The sequence below is a fragment of the Callorhinchus milii genome, unplaced genomic scaffold, assembly GCF_018977255.1.
Source record: "Callorhinchus milii isolate IMCB2004 unplaced genomic scaffold, IMCB_Cmil_1.0 Scaffold2, whole genome shotgun sequence".
Taxonomy (NCBI): Eukaryota; Metazoa; Chordata; class Chondrichthyes; order Chimaeriformes; family Callorhinchidae; genus Callorhinchus; species Callorhinchus milii.
Genome location: NW_024704743.1, coordinates 32,152,182 through 32,169,284, shown reverse-complemented (window position 1 = coordinate 32,169,284; position 17,103 = coordinate 32,152,182). Strand labels below are relative to the sequence as shown.

The 17,103-nt window shown below is 38.3% G+C and overlaps 1 protein-coding gene across 4 annotated transcripts in view; it reads left to right on the top strand.

Annotated features, from left to right (window-relative positions):
- Positions 1–17,103, top strand: part of LOC103184900 (lysine-specific histone demethylase 1B) — a 40,505-nt gene that overhangs the window by 4,702 nt on the left and 18,700 nt on the right. For all 4 annotated transcript variants that reach the window (XM_042331773.1, XM_007903150.2, XM_007903153.2 and 1 more), the window contains exons 2-11: positions 562–668; positions 2,921–3,042; positions 4,558–4,647; positions 7,098–7,209; positions 7,566–7,682; positions 8,382–8,420; positions 9,263–9,473; positions 10,406–10,590; positions 11,369–11,545; positions 14,512–14,586. In XM_042331773.1, coding sequence (XP_042187707.1) covers positions 562–668; positions 2,921–3,042; positions 4,558–4,647; positions 7,098–7,209; positions 7,566–7,682; positions 8,382–8,420; positions 9,263–9,473; positions 10,406–10,590; positions 11,369–11,545; positions 14,512–14,586 — 1,235 coding nt within the window. The remainder of the gene's footprint in view (positions 1–561; positions 669–2,920; positions 3,043–4,557; positions 4,648–7,097; positions 7,210–7,565; positions 7,683–8,381; positions 8,421–9,262; positions 9,474–10,405; positions 10,591–11,368; positions 11,546–14,511; positions 14,587–17,103) is intronic.

Below are 17,103 nucleotides of genomic sequence, written 5' to 3'. Positions count from 1 at the left end.
GGGGGTAATAATTCCATTAAAATAAATAGAAAATAATTTGGTCACTCAATCCAGGACTGTTTGTGGGACACTGCTGTGTGCAATTGGCTGCTGCCTTTCTGACTCAAAATATACAGTCAATTCACTTTACGCTATATTCTGTGAAACGAGACATCCCAAAGATGTAATAAGGTGCTATACCAAATGCAACTATTATTATTATGGTTGGCAAAACTCTGATCTAAATTGGTGTGGTTTCTAGATGTGCTTTCCTGCTGCAAGGTAAAATTTAGAGAAGATCATTGACTTGTTTTTTAAACTGCATTGGCAACACTAGTTACAAAGCAACATTGTTTGGGTCTAGGAACAGTGTTGCTCTGCTCTCTTATTGAAAGTGGTACTTTTTGGAGAGGAAATGATTAGAATTTAGATGTTATGAAGAATGAGATATTTGCTTGTACTTGACTTTATTTTATGATATGTCCTTGACATTATAAGTGTTCGGCCAAAGCATTGGGATTCAAATGTGTAGAGCTGAACTTTATTTCAAATTCAGTAACCAAATGTGCTGGTTATTCCTAGATGCCGTGAGTGCTATGACCAGTGGAAGGGTACGTGCAAAGAAAAAACCCGCTATTTTTGAAGCATCAATGGATAACAACCCCCCTTTGAGATCATCTGGAAGACAGGTATTTGCAGGGTACAACTACAATGCAGCATTCACTGAGCGTTCAGCCAAAAATCTTTCCAATTATAATATTAATTTGGAAACAACTGCATTATTGTTTTACTTGTTTCTATTCAGCAATTCTAGTTTCCATGATGGGATCAAGAACCCAATAGTGGGTGAGAATAGGTGAGGGGGCATGAAGCAGACTGTGTGGTATTGAGATTGTTGGGCTTGAACGTGTGATCAGCAGTGTAATTCTGTTGAACCTGGGACAAAGGTGTGGCCAGAAAATACCAGCTTATTCAACTAAGCCAAAATTTTAAATTAAAAACCCATGAAGAGAGTTATCAATATCAAATAGTCACTGTATTTTATGTTCAACAGGATTTACTTAAGATGTATATACAGAAAGATGTATAATTTTTCATTGATTCATTAAGCATGGTTACAATTGGCAGGATTACTACAATAGACGCTATTATGTTGTTATGCTTGCATACAGCATGTTACTGTAGTCAGTCTTAAAATTTCTAGGTAGCAGATGAACTTCTTGCTTGTTATTCATTCTGGGGAATTCTGATAATAGCAGGTGTTGAATCTCTTGCAGTTGTGCTACAGCTGTGTTCTTATACCCGCAAAGTCTGTTATCTTCTTTCCTCCTAAGATGTTAGTTGAATTGCTGGAATCTTAAACAGTCAGGTGACTCAAGTCACAGTACCTGGGTGGGAGTTCTGCCGTACTGGAGGAACGGAAAACATGATCACTTTCTCACTAACTTGGACTGAACTGAATCGACAACTGAACAAAGTATAGCTTAGCTAAGCTTTTATCGTGATCGTTTTTTTTAATATTAGGATGATCCGTGCCAGTCTGCATGTCCATCTGACAATTGTGTGATCAGGCTGGGGTGGGCCCTGGACACCTTTGGGTCGACTCTGATCAAGGCAATGCAGGATCATACATCAGCAGTTAACAAGACAAGCTGCAGCTGTGATAACATGTTCATTTCTTTCTTCTTAACCAATTAGCTCTTCAAGGCACATGATACTTGCATCTCATTTAGAATGATGACAGCTACCCCATAGCTGTCATGCTTAGATGGATGTTCTGCAAGTCATCTCGACATGGCTAACAAACATACAACCTTCATCTGATCAATATCAAAACCATATTCATAATCAAGATTGTACTTCTACAAATCTACTTGATATAAGCATAATTTAGGCTTAACATAGCCTAACAACACAGTAATATTCACTTCTGATCAAAGGAAACATATCTAACTTACCCAACATAATAATTCCTATTCTATCTAATTTATCCAAACAAATAATTCAATTGTGAACACAACAAGATGGCCTACTTCAATTTTATCTTAAATATAAAATGTCTGGATGAATGCATAACATTCATACATCCAAATTGGAAGTGAAAATCCTGCATATTCTCTCTTCCATTTCTCCCCCGCCAAGGTTATAAATTGTGCTTCTATTGATTCTCCAGCACAGATCGGTTAACTTACACAGACTGGAGATTCAAAATGAACCTTCAAGATCTCTGTACTTCCTTTAAAGTCTCGCATTTTCATCAGGCAGTAGCATTACCAGTGGGATGTAATGGAGAATAATTATTTCTCCAAGGTTGCATATATCCTTTTGTTTATGAAAAAGTTGTATGTGCACAGAATTGTATCTTGTTCTGTGCTAGAGATGCCATTGCTATTGTTCTCTTTGTGATCCCCAGCCTTGGGAACATGCAAGATGGATATCATTGTATCTTTGCAGAGTGGATATGAGCTGTAGTAAGTGACATTATAGTGCCATTAACCAGTATATAAGGTTTAAAATTTTACAATATATTTGGAGCCAGTTGTAGAAAATTGTCGTGTTTGATGAATTTGCCTTAGCAGTTTTATATATTTGGGTAGATCAAGTGTTTCTCCTTCAAGTCCCACCTCAAAACCCTCCTCTTCGACCATGCCATCGGTCACTCCCCTTCCACTCTCCTCCCTTCCCCCCCACCCCCACCGCCGACTCCAGCTCGGGTCTGAAATGCTGTACACTGTTCAGCGCCTTGGGACGTACTCCCGACGTGAAAGGCACTGTATAAATGTAATCTTGTTGTTGTTGTACTATTGTTACATTTGTATAATATATTGAAAAATAATTCCAGATGAAATGTACTTGTGTAGCTGCTTTGAGATTTCAAATCATACATATCTTGGTCTTGATCAAATCTGCTTTACTCTTGTGTCTTATTTCTTCAATATAGGTCAAAAAGAAAACGTTTGAAACTGAGGAAGAGGAAGAAGGTTCTGAAAAGAAATATAGGAAGTGTGAAAAAGCTGGCTGCACTGCAGCATACCCAGTTTGCTTTGCAAGTATTGCAGAGAGGCAAGTGGGGTTTGTTTTGTAAATTGTTGCCAGAATGTAATGTTGTAATATGTTCAAGTGTTGGTCATCTGGCTCTTTTGGAGGTCACTTTCTTTACCGTCTCCATTTCTATAGCTTGATATTTTTCTCCAGTGATATCGCAAACTTTCAGGGGAAGATTCCCAAATCCATGGTCACAAATTGAATCAGAGTTCCCACAATGACCCCATGAATTTAGTCGATGCGTATCTGAACTATACAGACCATGTCTGTTTGTGCATTTCATAATTTATTGGTCTGTGGAACCATTTCACAGGAAGGACTCTGGCTTCGTGAGAGTAGGGGAAAAGGTAATTTGGGAGGGAGAGAAAGTTGCTTCGACATGAATATATGCATGCACAATTGTTGCTGTTGCAATTGTTTTGGTGCTTTAGATTCTGCTACAGTGATTCCTGATACTGTACATAAAGTTGTCATCCAATAATGTAATGCACTTAAAGTTTTGTGACAGTATATTATCAGGCTCTTTCTTTGTATTGTGAGATGGCACTGCTTTGCAATTCCATAAATATTCAATTACCCTCTGGAATTCTCTTCTAATACTTTCTTTCATTTCATCTCTCCTGCCTTAAAAACCCTCCTAAAACATATCTTTTCAACTGTGCTTTGGTCAATATCCTTAGTTCTTCCTTTTCCTGCAATATATTTTAGCACTTTGAGATATTCATTCTACATGAAAGGCACCACATAAGTTGCTAACCAAGTCAAATTGTTGGTGAGCTCAATTTGAAGACCTTTTGGGATATCTGGAACTATGTTTGTATTCCCTTTTTAATGTTAGCTTTTTGACTCTGTACTTGCCCAGCTCCAGGCAGATGCCAAATACACTTCCTCCATTGCAATATGTCTCATAGGCCCTTTATTCACAGGTTTTTGTTGAAGCAATGAGAGTTGTGTGTGTTGTGTATTGCAGGAGAAATTTGATCTTCTTGAGTACAGAAGATACGGGAATGTGATAGCCTTGTGGTACATTATTTTAGACGACTAAATGGAAGGATTTGAGAGAAGGACCAGAAAATGTGCTCAGTTGCTTACTCTATTGCCTGCAGGTTTTCCAGCACTCATTACTTTGCAAGGGGTGGTATTTTGAAGCCTGTGAGAGAGCTGATATACTCAGTGTATGAATTGCAGTTAACCTTTCTACATTTTACTTTGTGTTAGTTGTGAAAGTTTATATCCAAACATCTCTCTTGTTTCCAACTATTTTATGGTAGTATGAGATCCCCAGTTACAAAAATGTGTTATCTCCTGGAAATAGAATAACCCATTTTTATACCCTGTTTCCACTCCAATAAGTACCCTTTTCAGTTCTATATTTTCTCCTGGTTATATTTTCACAAATTTATTTATTTTTTTATTCATTGGTCTGAAATTATTTTGGATTATTCCCATTTTTAGTTTGTATCTTACAATTTGATGTGTACTTCAGAGGCTTAAAATTTATCAAGTTTGCACTAATTTGTAAATTATTTTTAGGTGTGCTAAAAATGGGTATACATCACGCTGGTATCATTTATCCTGTGGTGAACATTTCTGCAATGAATGCTTTGATCACTGTTACCGCAGGTGAGTCAGTGGAATTCAATTTATATTTTCTCCTGTACTTCAGGTTTCTCTGTAAAGTAGTGATCAGATGTTTTTACAGCACCTCCTATCTTCGTCCCATGGGAAATTAATAATTGGTTCAGCGCCATTACAACGCTGGCTGCAATTCGCTAATTCAGCACCAGACCCAGGAGCAAATCTGATCAATTTTGCCATCACATATTGTGATTATGTAATTTAGTGAATGATTTAAGGAAAACTGTTATTCTCCAATGTGAATAACTCATAATTCCTTTGTGTAATTGAGCCAAATAGATCTGGAAGGCTCCATGTACAATTCCTGACTTGTGCTAATTTATTTTATCTCAGCCACAGCAAAAGTGGGTCTTATTATGGCTTTGGTGCACATAGATTAGGGAGAGGAAAAAATAATCAAGGTTCTTGAATTTCTATTCAGTGAGGCCTGCTAGAAAGTGCACAAGTACAAATGTCTGGTGAGAATGAGATCAATCTACACTTGGTGATACTCTGATTAGACACATGGTTAACTGGTTGCAACATTCACAGATGAAAAATGCCCACTTGAATGCTTCCTCAGTAGATTCATGGGTAAAGTCAACAGCTGGTAGCAGTAAAACACATGAACTAGAAAGTTTTGGTTCTTAGTCTATGCTGACAAACCTAGTTTCAGGCAGAGTCAGCATTTGACTGCTATACTTGGCTTTAACCCTTGGACTAGGGAGGAGTAAAATCAGCAAATGGCTTCACCGCTAAGGCCTGAAATTCATGAGCTTTCTTTGAAGTTGGGCAGTAACGATACTGTCATAACATGTTTTTATGTTTTGCAGTCAATTTTAAATTTAGATTTAAATTGGTGGAAAACCAACTTCTAAATTAAGTTTAAATTCCCACAAATTAATCATTAAGACAATCAGCTTAATGCTAAAATCCTAAGAATGTTGGCCTCTCTGTCTCTCGATCTATCCAGTGACCTCTGCTGAAAACTACGTGTGCAGTTTTCACGCACTAAAAAATGGACAACTTCTGGGTTATCAGATCACTGCCAAAGAAAGCGCTGTTGATGGAGACCTGATGACCTAGATGGCAGCCATTTTTTAAGGGTGTGGAAAAACAGGCTGGCATTTTGAAGTGAGTTGGATGGCTTTCTGGATTTTCTCATAAGTAAATGTTGGTGTCCACACCATAAGCTTAGAATGAAGCAGGTTCATTTTATGCTCAAATTCAAGATTCTCATTCTCACTTTCAAATCTCTTCATAGCCTCCTCTACCTTACATCCATGTACTCTTACACCCTATCAACCCAGCTGCTCCCACATTATTGTTGTTATTATATTCAATAATGCAGCAAAGTAGACAAATTGAGGGTACAAAATAGAAGCACTTCAAAATATTTTCTAAGTGTGATCAATTATTTGAAAACCAAACATAATCTTTCTTCCAGTAACAGTTTCTATATGCATTATAGATTAGTGTTCAACAGGGACTGTTCATCATAACATGGTACATCAACTTTTATTTGAAGCAACAGTGTATGTTAAAGCAGGTTTATTTGTATTGCAGTTTTATTTTTAGTAATGCTTGTGAAGGTTGGAGAATGAAAAATCTCCAATTGGACAAAAGGAGGAAGGTATATAATACTGTGGTTAAAATAAACTGTTGTGCAATTGAGATTTCTTTCACAATCTTGACCGTCTTGATGAATTTCTGAATTGTGTTGCTTGTTTTGAGCTGCTTGTGATCTAGCTGAATTTTGGTGGTTATTGCCAAAGGTTGTGTTTGAAAACATAACATCATTTTGAGTTTGTCATCTGTCAAATTATTGCTCATCTATTTCTGGAGGCCAATAGCTTGATTGACATTTGTTACTAGAGTGATTCTAAGAAGTGTTGACATTTTGAATTTATCACTGTATAATTGTTTTATTTATTTATATATATATATATATATACACACATACAAGTATTTTAAAATGAGAGCACATTCGCCCCCCCCCCCCCCCCCCCCCAGAATTTGCCCCCATCATTTGAGAAAGTTACTCTTGTTAGAATAAGATTCAGGTACTGCAGCTCTCTGGCATGTTGTTCAAGTGACAGTTCCATCATATATGAATTTAGACTGCGAGTGTCAATCAGCTAACCCAGCACAGACCAGCAATTGATTGGGACCTGTATGTGGCTCAATACTATGCTGATTATGCTTTCTCACGTGAAGGAACTTCATTTAATTTCTTAGCATTAGCTATTCACATCTTACACTGGGTGGAAATTTGTAGTTTTGTTTTAAAAAAAAGTGGGCTCAGAATTGGGTCGATGTAAATGGTATTTTTGTAAATAATGATGCATTTGAAGAAAATACTTAGTATGGAGACTATTTGTCTGAGTGTACAATATTAGCAACATTTAGCGTATTGTGCTGTGCCTCACTCAGTAGTCTCTTTAAATGTTTTCTAGCCACAAAGATGGGTACGAGAAGTATGCCACCTGGAAAAGAATCTGGACCAGCAATGGCAAAAGTGAGCCCAGTCTAAAAGCATTTATGGCTGATCAGCAACTTCCCTACTGGGTAAGCTTCAAAAATTGCTTTTCTAAAAAATAAATCCTGATTAACATTCCCAACAAGTTTGCCAAATAATAGAAGAGCACGGGCAAAACATAAACTTTAGATGTAAAAATGCCATTGCAAAGTGATTGTGAAGGTCAAGTATGACACAAAAATGTTTGGACTAGGTCTTCTGATGTTATGCAACTCCTGAATATATATTTTAGCTTGATATTGGCTATTGAATATTAATCTGTAAGGCTGCACCATTCTCATATTTTGCATGCACTGTGAAGTTTATTTTCTGTGAAAGATTCTATAGAAATGTGATTGTTTTTGGACTTTCCACTTTTTAACCGTTATTTGAATTTGTTGAGTAGGTGCAGTGTACAAAACATGATTGTGGGAAATGGCGTCAGTTAACGAGAGACATCCAAATTACTGCAGAACTAGCCAAAACATACCGTTGTGGAATGAAAACGTACTCAACTGTCAAGGTAAAAAATCTGTCATCAAGCATTCATTTTTAGAAGGTGCATTTTGTGAGGAATTTGACATCTTGGTGTTATTAGTGAATCTGTTCTGTGGCTGAAATCTATACTAAGTGTTGTGATTATTGACAATGCCTTTATAAAGGAGTTTACCTTTGCTCAGACCACAAGTGCATATAATTGGACAGCTGAAAGCAAAATTGCACTTGACGAGGAATGTAATGTAATACATACAAACCAATCTTGTGAGTATACAGTTCAGTAACTACCTCCTCGTGATCCTGAAGTGTGCTCTTTGAAGCATTTTTTGGAAGAAAATGAAAACTGTTCAACAAAACTCATAAAAGACAACTAGGTGATCTAGTTTTGTCATGGAGTGATCTCTGTGACATATCTTTAAAATTAATATGTTTGTGTCTAATGAAATCGCAAGCGATCAAAATTTTAGAGTAAATGAGTGACAGGTTTGGCTCACTTATCACAGCTGTCCAATCATAGGGAGATGCCAGTAAAGCAAAGGCTGGATGATGTCCTGTAAAAAGGTGGTCTTTCATGGTTTATGTGCATAGTTGGTCGGGCTTTAAAGCATTTTGCTTGCCATCTCTTTAGTTCTAGTCTGAAGAAATGTAGAAATAAAGGAAGGAATGTGCTAAACATTTTATTCAAAAAATGAACTGATTCACTTTCATTTTGGTGGCCTTACAGACAGAAAGCCCAGATCCCTGCTCTTTGTCTGAAGACATGGTGAGTACTATTACTTATGAAACTATTCAGGGGAAGGTTGGAGGGTGTGGGTGAAGGTCATGTATATGTTGCCTGCTGTGTGCCCCATTGAAGCTGCCACTTGATTGTGAAACTTTGTACTTCCATTCTCATTTCTCCCATTTTCAAACACCAAATTTGAATCATATGCACAAAAGTCACATTTTCCATCACTGCAGCAAAGATTAAATTATTCTATCATTTGCTCATCATTACTTTCTGTGGTTCTTGTTACTTTGTATGTTTGTGCTTGTTACTTTGTATGTTTGTGCTTCTGTAGTTTTGACATTACCTTAACATCACTGTATTGGTAGTAACAATGTTTCTTTAGAAAGATTGTAACATAAGGACTGCCAGTGAAAAGGGTTTCGAAACATAAGACAGAGATTCAAATCCTAAATGTATTAAACACCTTCGGAGTAACTCTTTGATTCTTAGGGTTAGAAAAGTGTTTAAATGACAAAGCCAGCAGGTTACCGGGTACCTTGTACTGGGTGAGGGGGTGGGAGGGGGGGAAAGAAGCATCTTGTGTAAATTCTGAAGTGGAATTTTAATGGAATCCCCCTGTATGTTGTGATGACTCATGCAACATCAGCTCGGAGGAGATTTGGGGTGATGCTGAATCAATGTGATATAGAGAAGGTTTTCTGCATTAGATAAGAGTTTATGTCCCATTATATACTGAGCCCCATAGAGATTAATGATTTAATCATTAATCTATTACTAACATTGAGTATCTGCTATATTTAGATAGTTGTTTTCTATACATATGAACCTAAGCAACTTAGTCTTGTTTTTAATGTACATGCAAATATTTTTTTCAGCGAGTTGGCGAAGTTGGTGATAGCAAGTGGTATTCTATGCTAATTGTGCCCCCATTACTCAAGGGTAGTCCAGCAGCCCCTTTTCTTGGTGCGTATTACCCAGACTGTGTAGGCATGAGCCCATCGTGTACCACCACTAATCGTTGCCACAATGAGTTCACCAGTATGAAGATGACTCCAGCAGAATACTGCAAAATTGTTCAGTCAACCGGTAAGACATTCGACATCTCATATGATGAATAGCAGTTTGAACGATACAGAACACTCCACAACAGTGTATTGAAGTGTCAGTCTATACTGTGCATCTCAACGTGGAGCTTGAACCAAAAGCCTTTGGATTCAAAGGCAAGAGTGCAGCATCTGAGTCAGCCTGACACAGACAGAATTCCACAGCATTGACTATTTTCATCTTTGGTCAATTTTATATTTCCATTCACTGAGGCTAATTGGCTGCTGACCAACTTTCCTTCCCTCTCCCTTTCCTGATTTTATAGGCTGCCTGTCAGCTAAAAACAACAATTTTACCTTTATACAGCGCCTGTCACTTGGGGCTCGGGTACAGAATGTTTCACACAGCTGTATCTGAGAGTCAGAGCTGGGGGTGGGGGGAATGAGAGNAAAAAAGCTGAGAGGTGGCAGAGAAGCTGGGGAGTGAAGAAGTAGGCCAAAGCGCATTTGAAAAGATCTCTTAAGCCTGGTTTTGAAGATGTGAAGGGAGGAGGTGAGGCGGAGGGGCTTGGATGGAGTTCTGGAGTGTTGGGGCAGCTAAATTTGTCTGCTGGTGGTGAAACCACGTCTTGTATGACGTTGATGTCTGTGCGCATGTGCATTCTAAGCATATCTCTGCACAGAACCAGCATAACTGTGGGAAAACACAGTGGGAAGAAGCAGAGCAGTATTGCTACATCCTGACCACAGCAGGTGAAACCTATACACTGCAAATTCTTCAGAAATATTCCATATGATTTATTCCACATTCATATATGCAAAACGGAATTGAGGAGGGGTGAGGAGAATCCACAATTTGTAGTACAGGCTTTGGTGCAAATGTGTAAACTAGGCTTAAAATATTCCTATAACAGGGCCTCAAATAATGTAAAGATTAATAAATCAAGTGAACTAACTTTAAATATGTTTGGTCAGTTCCAGGAGTGAGTCCTTACTTCCAGCCTTTCTACCAGCCAAACGAGTGTGGGAAGGCCCTTTGTGTGAGGCCCGATGTAATGGAACTTGATGAATTGTATGAATTCCCAGAATATTCTCGGGATCCCACTATGTATCTAGCGTTGAGAAATTTAATTCTGGCTCTTTGGAACGTTAACTGCAAAGTAAGCTTTTGTATAGACTATATATATTTCCATTCCCCTCTCCCCCAAATTGTTCTCATTTTATTTTTCCTTTTCTGATGTTCAAAAATTCTGCTGAGGTACAATTTCATGGATAATTGTAGTCTTCTGATATTTTGTCCAAATGCCCATTCTTTTTATTGTGTCTGGAATTGGGCTGCTTCAATGGCTTACTTTAACCTCACTGTATACTCTCAACAAAGGTCACCTCAGCAACAAAAGGAGAGGCAGCTGTGATTTCTCTCTCTTTCCTTACCTCAGCTGAAATTTTAAAATGGGAAGAGACCTTGATCTCCTCCAAAATGTTCATAGTTTATTTTTAAACAAACAAATGTAGCTTTATCTTGGAAGATGAAGTTATTGCTCAACATTTGTGTACTACAGTAGAACCATATTCTATCACTTTGTGAAGCCCAACATTTACTTACCTGAAAAATCAAAATGCAAACTCTGGCTCATAAATGCTTTAAAACATTAGTTGGAGCACGAGTATCCAAAAATCGGTGACATCCAGGTCATCAAGTTGCAACATCACTTCCTGTGCATTGTGTTTGGACAGTGTGATCTATTGCTGCAGAAGTGAGCCATTTTGGCTCCAGGACACAAAATGTTCAGCCGATTTCAGCATAATACATTATGTGGAAATGCTGGGAATTTGTAGACATTGACTTGTGCATTATAAAAGGGCTCTACGGTATATGCTGCCTCTACTGCAACATTTGGCTGAAATAATTGTCCTATGTTTTATCTTATTTCATAGGAGGTGCTCAGTGCACAGAAATGTGCATACCACATAATCGTTCGGGGCCTTGTTCGCATATGCTGCGTGCAGGAAATGGAGAAGATCTTGCATTTTGTGACAAGGAAGGGCTTGATCAATACTGGGATCTTGGCTGTCAATTGTGATCAACCTCTCTTGCCCACTTATTACCACAAGGTGGGATAGAGCTGCATATCCTTTCATTGTTATTAATCCTGTTACTTTTAAAATCTGCATATATTGCCAATAGAAAAAGTGCACTTTCCTGCCTCCTGGAATCATTAGTTACATCTAATTTAATGGGTACTTTGAAACTAATAAAACATCAATTTACTGCCCTAAAATGTTGATTTGCAGTTAGTATATTGTAAACTAGACGTTTCCTGAATGAGAATCAGTTCAATCCTCTGCAATAAATGTAATTCAAATCATTGCACAAAATGGGCATTTGGGTGGTTTACATAAATCAAAACGGAATATAATGCCTGTGTGTTTGCTAATATGTTTTCTACACCATATGGCAGCCTTCATCGCTGCTGAGACACTGTTTAGAAACCATGGGAACTAGGTTTCTATGTAGTTATGAAAATGTATTCTTTTGGACAGCAGTCATCCAATAAAAAGGCATTGCTTTGGTACTAAATGTTAGCATCAATGAATTTTTCGTATTGTATAAATGTATATAAATAGGAAATATTTTCATAAGCTAATCACATTTTTGTAGATTATTAGAGAATTTGCATTCTGGATGATATCAACTGTAACAGTTTATGATGCAAAAAAATCTGTATTTTGAAGCCTTTACTTCATCACCTCCTTCCTTCCCCCGAAAAATAGTGATTGTTTTGTGTTGGATGATCTGTTTTTGTGGAACTGTTTCCTTAGGAAGGTTGGAAGGACTAATTTATTCAGAACTGTGGTTAGAAGTTTTCTTTGGTTTTGCTTTCTCCTAACTAAACTGCTGGATACAGAATATCTGAATCTTTTACATGTTTTTTCACATATGGTTATAAAATAGATATTCTAAAAATAACTATTGCAGCAGAACATTTACTGGAGTGATGCAAACTAACTTTCTAGGGATACATTTTAATTGGGGATAAAAAAACCCAAATCTTTCTCCCCAAATATGTGCTCCTCCAATTTTTGATCTGTTTGGTTCAACGATTATACAGTGAAACTCTGATAACACATCACCCCAAGGGAAACTGCTCAAATAACTGCTTATCAGAGTTGACCAGTTATCCAAAGTACAGTAGCTTGAAAGTACAAAGTATTCCAATTGGCACAGGAAAGCGGTTTCTACATTTCCTTTCAAGTTTTTTAATTCAAAATGCTTGCATAATAATCATAATAATAATCCTAGCATTTGATAAAGCAACTCTTTGGGACTTCTCAAGTGCTTCACGCAATATTGTTAGGCGAATTGACTATATTTTGTGGGTGAATCGTGGCAGACAATTGCACACAGCAGACCTTTACAGTAGCTCGTATACAATTGCAAGGAACTAAATGGTATTTAACTATGTGAATACATAAACAGCAAGCTGATAACATAACATAGGTTACAGGAGAGGGAACAATTTTACCTGTACGCCAAACCATTTGCTTGGCTGAGGTTATTCGGTAGGAGGAAGACAACCAGTTTTTCACGCACGTCCAAATTAAGTGATGTGGGCCTGTGCAAAAAAAAAACGGGATTTGAGATCTGTATTTACCACTATGAAGAAGTAAGACCAAATGCCGCTTCGTGACTGAAAGACTGAATAAATGACGTGCAAAAACCTGTTAAAATTGCAAACACCCGACATGTTTCGAAAGGTATCTCATTATCAGGATCACAATTAACATTTCTAATGGATAATAATAATAATAATCCTTGCATTTGATAGCCAGGATACCGAGTGAGTAATGCATTATGTGTGGGTGTTCGACGACTTATCCTAGGGTTAAGTTATTAAAGGTTTACTGTAATACATTCAGTTACGATGTTTGTTTTGAGACAATCGTTGTAAATTAATTTGAGGAAACTTTAGAATTTGGCATTGTTGATTCTTTAAAGAAGTTGGGAAAATATTGGCGAAGTCCTCCCAGGAACTTGGTTGAGTGGGAATTAACTTTATTGAGACTTTGTCTGAATCGTTTCTGTACTTTATCATTGAATGAAAGAAGGTGCACTTATGCTATAAATTAAACAATATTGAGGGTTATAGAAGAGGTTGAATAGGTCTACCTATGATTTGGTTTATTTCAGAAAGCCCGTGAGCCAGGTGTAAACCAGGCTTTTGGAGTTTCTCATATTGCAACTCGCACTTATATAGCACCTTCCACATAGTAAACATCTCAAGTACTTCAAGAGACAAAATAGATGCCGAAGCAATGTGGAACATGGTGGTTGGGGGAGGAGAGAAGGGGGAAGGTGGCAGAAGGTGCAATCAAAAAGAGAATTTTCTCAAAGGTTTTGAAAGCACAGGGAAGCTGTGGGGCAGAAGTATACAGGGAAAGAGCACAGAGAGTGGGTGCAAAGCGGTTGAAATCTCACTCAGAAATTATGAGATGGGAAACGATAAGCAGGCCTGAGCTAGCCAAACGGAGGGTGGGTAGGTTGGAGCAAGGATATTGAGGCATTTGAAAGATAGAACAAAGACTTTAAACTCAACCCTCTGAAAAATAAGTTCTTTGCATTAATTTGCCACAAAACTAAAGTTACGGTTATTTTAAATAAAGCTTTAGAGCTGTGCAAATGGAACAGTTTGTGTATTTACTGTCTGTATGTAATCTATTAATGCACAACAGTATATTTGTAAATTCTAAATCTAAGTAGAAAATATGGCAATTGAATTTTTGCAAATTTGAATTGTTAACTACTTGCATTTGAATAGAACCCTTCATGCAGGGTAGTGTCTCGGAGCGCTTAAATATTAAGTTAACTCAATTTTGGTCTGCCCCATGAATTGAAACATTTGTGAAATTAACAATCCAGTGTCCTTAGATATGGCTTTTTATATTTAATATATACGTATTTATATTTACTGTGTCTATTTTTGAAATGTTAGAATACATATTAAGCAATTTAATAGTAATTTTATAAATTGTGATTAATTTATAAACTAAAAATGCATTTACATTTTTATTTTCTACAGAAAAGTGTCATTGTTGTTGGTGCTGGCGCAGCAGGCTTAGCTGCTGCACGACAACTGCAGAATTTTGGAATAAAGGTAAATCAGTAGTTCAGAAAAATAAATTCCTTAATCAATGGATATATCTGAGAGTGATCATTTTTAGTGTTCAAAATAAAATTTTGTAAAGATGATGATGATTTGTCAAGATCCAGGTTAGGCATTGTTCCTGGATTGAATGCCACATTCAACATATTTTACGTTTGCTAACTTATATAGTTGCAGGGTATATTAATGCAAAATTTATGGTTTTATTTCAGCTTGTACAAACAAACCTAATGAGGTTGAGAATTGATTGCTTCAAGTAGTAGTGTTTGTCAGTCCTCGATTACTACTTAGTGATGTGAACACCAATTGGTTTTGCTGTGGGTAGAAGAGAACTGCTTATGTGCAACAGAGTGCATGTGAGGAGCTCCATTAACTAAACCATGTCAGTTAGTTTCTTAATGTTAATAAAGAGCTGAGGTTCACTTATGGCAGTCGACTTAATTTGCTAGTTTACTTCAGGTGTTAACAGCAAAACATGTAAATGCTGAAAAAAGCCTTGTGATGGTTAATGGGGACCTTTATTGTGGAAGATTGCTTTCAGTGTACAATCCTCTTTTTGTTCCCCACTTCCTCCATCATCAATTATTTAATATTATGTGTCGGAGGCAATAATGCTACCACAATGTCAGACTAAGTCAGAAACTTGGGCTTCAAGTCCTGCATTGGGAGCCACATAGTCTAAGCTGACACTCCAATGCAGTGTTGCTTTGTTCGAGGTTCCGTTCTCCAGATGAGATGTTAAACCGAGGTCCCATCTGCCTGTTCAGGTGGACTTTAAGATCCCATGGCACTATTCGAAAAGAAAAGGGAGTTTCTCCGGTGTCCTGGCCAACAAATTCCCCAAATAAAGTTGGTCACTCACTCCATGGCTGTTTGTGAGATTGCTGTGTGCAAACTAGTCAATCCATTTTATGGTATACCCTGGGAATTGCTTTTGAGACTTTTCAATGATGTGATAAGGCGCTGTATAAAAGCAAAGATCATTACTATGTAAACTGGGAGAAATTCAATTTGGAATTACCTCTCTACTGGCTTAGACATTCTTGACAATTTGTACTTAGCTGTTAGTAAAGCATAGGTTTGTTGAACCAGAAGGGAATTCCATGACCTGGTTAAATGATTTTCAACTACTCGAGATGGTATTTTAATCTGGTCATAGAATTCAGTCATTATTGAGTTCTTACTGGTACTTGGCTGGTATTGATGACTCAGACTTCAGCATCCAGCACTGGAAAGGAAAGCTGTTTTTTTTTCCTCCTGCTTATCTTACAAAGCTATTTGTTGATGGGCGAGCAGTTGGTATTTACTGAGCAACTTTTCTTGCAGTGAACTAAAATGTTGATCTTCGTGGGGTGTAGCGAGACAATGCAGTGAGGTAAGAGCCATTTTAGATTCCTTAGCTAGTTCAGGGCAATAGGGGAGTATTGTGCATTGAAAGTATTTTTACCACCAACATAAATAATGTCATTGATAACTTACACTCGTTGCCGTATTGTAAGGAATGAATAAATGTTGTTGGTTCCATACTTTCATATTTTTGAATAATTTCAAGTTTGTAGGCATTAGATCTGACTGCTGAATGTTCCAAAATCCAGCTCCTCACATTATGGCACTAAGCACAACAACAACTACTTGGATGTATATAGCGCCCTCCACGCTGGGCGGCATCTCGGAGCGCTTCACAGTAACGGATCCCGGGGCCGAGCCAGGGGGAGGGGGAGGAAGGTGACCAAAGGCACAGTCGAAAAGAAAGGCCTTCAGCAGAGATCTGAAAATAGGAAGAGAGGGGGGTGAGGCGAAGGGAGTGAGGAAGGGAGTTCCAGAGCCTTGGGGCATAGTGGCTGAAGGCACGGCCGCCGAGGTTAGAGTGGAGGACTTGGGGAATGAGGAGGAGGCCAGACCCAGAGGAATGAAGGTAACGGGCACTGTTATGAGGAGAGAGGAGGTCAGAGAGGTAGGGGGGTGCAGAGGAATGGAGGAATTTGAAGACAAGGGTGAGGATCTTGATGTCGATCCTCTCTGGGACAAGCAGCCAGTACAGTCTGGCAAGGACTGGGTTAAACAGCGAGCGGAGTTTGGTGCGGGTGAGACGGCAGGCGGCAGAGTTTTGAATAATCTGGATTTTGTGAATGGTAGTGGAGGGGAGGCCGGCGAGGAGAACGTTTGAATAGTCCAGCCGAGAGGTAACAAAGGCATGGACCAGGGTTTCAGCGGCTTTTGGAGAGAGGTATTGGCAGAGACGGGGGATGCGTCGGAGGTGGAAGAAAGCGTGCTGGTGAGGGATCGGATGTGGGGGAGGAAGGATAGTTGGAGGTCGAACCTGACGCCTAGGTTGCGTACGGGTTTGAATAGTTTTAGGGGGAGGTCGGGTAGGTGAAGGAGGTGAGAACCGTGAGATTTTAGATGTTGACGAGAGCCAAAGAGTATGGCTTCTGTCTTGTCAATGTTCAGCTGAAGGAAATTTGCACTCATCCAGCTCCTGATGTCTGACAGGCAGGCTGACAGAAC